The 6,497-nt window shown below is 39.2% G+C and overlaps 1 protein-coding gene across 1 annotated transcript; it reads right to left on the minus strand.

The window, feature by feature from the left end:
* Nucleotides 1-675: 675 nt before the first annotated feature.
* On the minus strand, nt 676-6,260 carry nr2f1a (nuclear receptor subfamily 2, group F, member 1a). Its single transcript, XM_079476255.1, has 3 exons — nt 5,117-6,260; nt 3,795-4,322; nt 676-1,792 (listed from the first exon to the last, which is right to left on the minus strand). The coding sequence occupies exons 1-3, from the start codon at nt 5,547-5,549 to the stop codon at nt 1,518-1,520; spliced, it is 1,236 nt and encodes a 411-aa protein (XP_079332381.1). The 5' UTR covers nt 5,550-6,260; the 3' UTR covers nt 676-1,517.
* Nucleotides 6,261-6,497: the final 237 nt, after the last annotated feature.

Consider the following 6,497-nt stretch of genomic DNA (forward strand, 5'->3'; position numbering starts at 1 on the left):
TTGCTAGAGAAAGCATTTGTGCTAACAAAAGCTACCACAAAGTAATAATAGTCTGTGAGCTTAGACTTATGTGGAGTTTAGAGGATTAGAGTTTCAGCTATATTTTCTTTGATTGCGCGCAAACCTTTCAGTCCAGCCTGGGAAATTAGACTAATGCACTAAAACAGGCATAGCTCTTTAAAACAGTGTCAGAGAAGTCTTATACTCGCGCATGGTTTAATGCATCCAGAAAACTTTAAAAGTTACATTCTCACTCAAATCTATGATAACATGCTCCTGAGATGTAACCAAATGCCTACATTTGTAATCCTCCATGGTAGCTATTATAAAGGTTTTATAAATATTTTAAAACTCTCTCCAAATTCTGGCCGTCCTATAATTTGTTTGCAATATGCAAAATATCACACCGCTTTCAAAATATGTATTTGTGGTTGTCTCTTCATAAACTACCAAAATTTTTCTATGTGCACCACTGAATTTGTGTTGCGGCCCACCATAACTGCTTATATCATGAACAACATTGGATTTCCTGAAAGCAAGACAGTGCTGCTTGTTTGTTTAAAATAATATAGTCGCCCTCACACAACTTAACGTGACCCTTCTGCGCGAGAATATTATATATTGAGCAAAAATATGAAAGGCAACATTGTACAAAATAAAAAATAGCGAAGATATCAAGACGAAACAAACAAAATGTATTTGAAAATGATATATTAAAAGTGCTTTTGAATTGTCATGTATTCAAAATCTGATAGAAAATATCAAGACGAAACAAACAAAATGTATTTGAAAATGATATATTAAAAGTGCTTTTGAATTATCATGTATTCCAAATTTGACTAATGATTGACTTAACACACACACACGCGCAAAAATACGTTCAAGAAATGTTTCACCAGTTGTCCTGTACTTAAAATGTCCAAGGTTGCATATCCATAGCATCAGTTGGGGGAAGGTTCCACCATCAGTGATAATGTCATTGCGATTAGACTGTGTCCAATTTGTCTAACTTTTTTCTTTATTTTTTAAATTCTCACTTAAATTTTCTTGGAGAACATAGCTTCAACAACATATATCGCACTCATTATAAGAAGCAAATGGTTATATCAAAAATCATTAGTATAGAATCACAGAAAATATGGTTTAGAACCAGAAAAAATACAAAACAGAGATACAGAGACAGGACATTTCTTATAATTGCTTGACAATTTCTTTCCCGGTATGTCTTTCTCGTTTACTGCGCATATGTTGCTCTTCATTTTATTTTACGTATTTTGTTCTTTATAAAACAAAACAAAAAGAAAGACTAGTATCTTACAATTTTGTAAGTGTTCCTGGTGACGGCGATGGGTTTGCACGGATGTACGTCCAGTTCTTTAACCTTTGTACATTACATATTCCGTTTCGGTCCCAGAAGACAAAATTGTGGTAAAAAATTAAGTCCTAAATATAGTCTTCTTGAAAGAGGTTGCAGAATGTTGGTCCTTTAGTCTTTTTGTTTCATTCACTCATTTGTATCATTGAATGGACATGTAGGGCCAGTTGAAGCTGCTCCCGGATAATAACATATCCCTGATGAGGGTTTCAATGGGAGTTTTACCTACCAAGCGAACGAAGAACAGCTGTTCAATTACTGAAGAAGATACAGTGCGGAGAGACGGCAATCGCAGTAAAAGCTTGCCAAAGCGACTGGGCTGGTTCGGGTACTGGCTCCTAACGTACTCCTCCAGGGCGCACTGTGACTTCTCTTGAAGGCTTTCAATATGTGCTGCATCTGACAGGCCGCAAGCGTCTGAGCAGACGAAACACAGTACAGAAAAGAGACACAGGTTATCATTCAGCATCATCGCTACATGTTGTTGACAAAGTGAGATGAACAAACACGAACGCAACATCATGAATCACACAGAGCATGATGCTGCCTGTGATATAAATAACAATTACAACAGTTCAATAGCATAGGGAACATACCCACATGCACGCTCACAAATCAGAAGAAACAAATGGTACGCAGAAAAGAGCATGCACGAATAATATTGATTGGGGAGGATAAAGAAGGCAGTCGTGTCTTGTGTTAAATACTTAAATATAAAAAATGACATATCTGAAAGAAAACTTGTCATGGTAATAGTGGAATTAAGAAGAAATTGATTTCTAGATGCTACCGAGTCATTTTATCATTAAACAGCTTTTAGAAGTGCACAGAAACAATTCTCCAGTTCATTAGAAATCAGTGATTACATCGAGTGTTTACAAATAGCACGTTAAATCAAAGAACAAACACACCATATGACTCTATTTAAGCTGCTAAAATCAGTTGTGACAAACGTTGTTTCATGGGAACCATCACGAGGCCAATATTTCTAACATTGCGACTGATATTAGAAGATAATTAGAGTGTGTCGTTGTGGTGTCCGGCATTGCTCTTACAGTAATTGCACTGGACTGGAACGCGGTGCGGTCAAATATAATGACCTTACGAACTTCTGAACTCTGCTAAGCCCTTGCCTTGCTAAAACCTGTCACATATGTGACTTTACGGACACCTTCTGATGAAAATGAGGCTTTTAGAGAGACTAGCGTCGCTGAGAAATGAATGCAACGTTACATATCGATGGGTTGGATTTCTAAAATTAAACGAATATTTACATTAACGGTTTGACATGTATTGATCTCTTCATTAACAATAACTCTATAAGACAGAACACAATGCCCAGTGGCCTACTTCTCATTTTTACATTGGTGCAAAATGGCTAAAACGTTGTGATCTTCTGAAAAAAAGCTATAAATCACACATTTGCCCCTAATCGCTAATGATAAAATGTTTCCTTTCCTTGAAGGCCACAGTCAAAAGTTGTTTGGTCTTGGAAATCTAGCGGTGTAAACTTTTTGAAATATTATATTCGATCTATTTAATACAAATAATTGCAACAATGCCTTACGAAGGTCTATCATTATAGCAAAAATAAAATAAAATAATGCTTGTAGTATAACTATATTAAAAGTAAATGTTATATGCCATCGTAACAATGTTGCATTTGTAGTCGTTTGTGCTACTCAATGATAAACATTAATAACAGAGCTTTGAAAATTTGTACCAGCTTTTGGCCCATCTAAGTATTTATTTTTATTATTTGTAAAAATTAACTCGTCTTTGAATTTACACTCACCGAAGTTTTTATTTTGTGCTAATTCATAAGGCAATCAATTATTACTAAAGTAGGCCTTAATAGTTTGTCAACTGTGAGAACACTAATAGGCATTGGATTATCGTATATTAATTTCGAACCTAACCGGTTTAACATATTTGAGAAAGGTTGGCAGTTTTTAAACTTGAAATCCACATTTTATTTAACATTTGTTTATAACTCGAATGGCCAAATACCATATAACTATCCACATTACTGTCCAAGGCAAAAATTGTATATGTTGTATTGTATTTTAAGCATTATGTTGTGCAACATGCATATAAAAATGTAAACATCATCTATGCTTTATGTTTCAGATTAGATTAGATTAGATTTGATTTAACTTTATTGTCATTACACATATACAAGTACAGTGTAACGAAATGTAGTCAGTGCACACATTGCATTTTTATACTTTATAATAAAGGTAATATGTGTGAGTGGTTTATTATAAATCACGTAAGAGATCCCACTTCATTACATTATACATAATGCCAAAAATATTTTACAAATATAAAACATGCTCAAAAACTAGTAGTCAGCCATTGCCTTGATGCTGATGCGTACTACTGTTATCTCGGGGAAGGCCCCGTATCACAAACTCACCTGATGTGAAGATCACTATTGCCTTAATGCAGCTGTATTCTGCAGAATCGACGTGAAGAGCTTTGAGTTTCTCGACCTGTTCCTGGAATATACGAATGTGATCCATGAAGGCCACGACGCGGTCGGCAGACATAGGCGAAGCGTGCAGACCGGCAGCTGCGAGCAATGGGGCCACATGCAGGGGCATGGAACATTGAGCCGCGTTTAACACAAATAACTCGCTCCATGTCAGTCTGAGCAAGGACACCTGGTCAGTTATCTGCAGGTCGGGAAAGAAAGGGATGTTTCTGGCCCATTCTACAGCACTGAAGAGCAGACGAGCTGCAAGCTCACAGATGTTCTCGATCCCCATAATATTATTCGGTTGCATGCACTGGCTGCCATAGCGAGACGTAGGATAAGGTTCGGCCCGAAGTAGCAACGAGATGTATCCGGAGAGATAGCAATGGCCGTTAAGAGGATCCCCATTCGTTAGCGCATACTGGCCCGGGTTCGGTTGGGTTGGAGGCATTCGTCCTCGCTGAACCGCTGACAAAAAGAAAGAAAGGGAGAGGAAATGTACATCCAGAACTGAGAAACATAATTATTGATTTGGAACCTTAACTGGTGGTGAATTATAGTCAAAGCCACTGCTTAACAGCAACGAAAATATAACTAAATTCAATACGGCATTTAAAATAAATCACACATTTAACTGTGTCTTTAAAGGTAACATGTCCCATTATCGATTGCATACGATAATGTTTACATTTCCGTGAGAATGAAATATCATTAACGGACACACATAAAGACTTTGTTTTGTTGGGTGTCCTTACACAAATGCACACACATCAATGCGATAGAGATTCTTCTTTGTTAGACTATTTATCGATTTATAGCTGGATAGAATAAAAAAATTGTTCTCAGTAAACACACACTGCAAATTGCTAAAGCCATTGTTCTCATAAAGCTGCGGATAAAATAAAACACACATGCCTCTAAACGTTTACTCTAAGCAACAGTATAACATAACGGCTCGACACAACTTATTTTCAGAAATAATAATAACAAAGCAAATCCTTGTCCTGCTGTTTAGTTTACAGCATGAAGCTGTGGAGTGCAGTGTCTTGTGCAGTCTTCCACACACACCCGCACGCACACACACACATACACAATGTCCTTTTATATCTCTTGTAATTGGTTGACTACACGACATTAAGCAGTGTAAATATAATGACTTGCATGCGGATATATGCCTGCTAGTATTGCTAGGCAGGCGGATTGTAGTGCTCTACAAACTATATGGAACAATAGCGCGATAATTTTATAGAATATATATTCACCTTCCCGCCGCATGCCCACTTTTAAACACTTCTTAAGTCGACAATATTGGCACTGATTACGATGATGCTGGTCAATAGGACAGTTCCTGTTGGCACGACATGTATACGTTAAGTTTCTCCGGACACTCCTCTTGAAGAAACTTTTGCATCCTTCGCAGGTGAATTGACCATAATGTTTGCCACTCGATTTGTCCCCACAAACAACACATTCTATATGCTGCTGACTCTGTCCAGAATTCTGATTGCCCTTGTCACCAGTCGTTCCCGGTGTGGACGGGGGTCCTGGTTGACTGGGGGTCTGCGGAGTGTGCGGTGCTGCTGACGCCGCCTGCTGTTGCTCCCTCGCCGGCTGAGCTGCTGGATTGGGACCGCTCGGAGGTGCTCCGGCCACGTCTTCCTGCGGATCTCGCCAAACGCTAACTACCATTGCCATATCTTGGGCCCGAAAAGTGCTTTCAAGCGAACTGGTCGCAGCAGGGAAAGGGGAAGTCTTGGGCGAATGGCAGCGCGAAGTCAAATCGGAGCGCACAGTTTCATGAGAAAAAGCAGAAGCAGAGAACGATCAATACATTCAAAATACGAACGCCGATCAGGATATGCAATTGTCGGGAGGCCAGTTCCAATGTAAATTGCAGCCATCCATTCGGGAACACGATCGTGTAGAGAAAGCGATCCCAGACGTAAAAGAACCCAACAGTTTTCTTATAAAATATCGCAATAAAATTTCTTCACATTGACGTTGACGTAAAAATATTTGCTTTCTGATGGAGTGCAAAATAAATTCCCTTCTTTTTTCTTCCTTGCCCCTCTCTCCGTGTTCGCGGCTGGAGAGGAAGAAACGCTGAAGAACCGATTTTTCTATCTATGTTCATGAATGAAGCTCATGTGGTCCAGGAAAGAAAACAACGTCGCCCGAGTCCCTATGTAGTCTCACCTCTCCAGTAGGAACGGAGCAGAAAAAACATCTAATGGAATATGTAAAAAGCAGAAACCCCCAAAAAATGCCTTTAAACTGGAGTACCAGCGAAGCAGTGTTTCCGAAACGTTGATCTGCACGAACGTCTGTATATAGTGAACTTTGACACTACTATTGAAACTGACACGTTTCTATGGAGATCGCTTCGCCTTATATGGTGCTCGTGTCAAGGAGCCAAGAGAGGGGCTGCTGGCAACTGATAATCAAAGGCGACTGACTGGTCAGAACCCTGCATCGAAGGGGGGGGGGGGAGGAATGGGAGGCTAAGGTTAGCCAATCCTCCTTCACTCCATTGGTTAGAGTCCTCGCTCCTCGCTATCTACGACTAAAGGGCTCCTACAAGCACAATATACATTGTGCCCACCCTTGCGCTGCTGTTTACTTTGAAACACGATTAGAATGTGC

Source organism: Barbatula barbatula (assembly GCF_947034865.1).
Source record: "Barbatula barbatula genome assembly, chromosome: 2".
Lineage (NCBI taxonomy): Eukaryota > Metazoa > Chordata > Actinopteri > Cypriniformes > Nemacheilidae > Barbatula > Barbatula barbatula.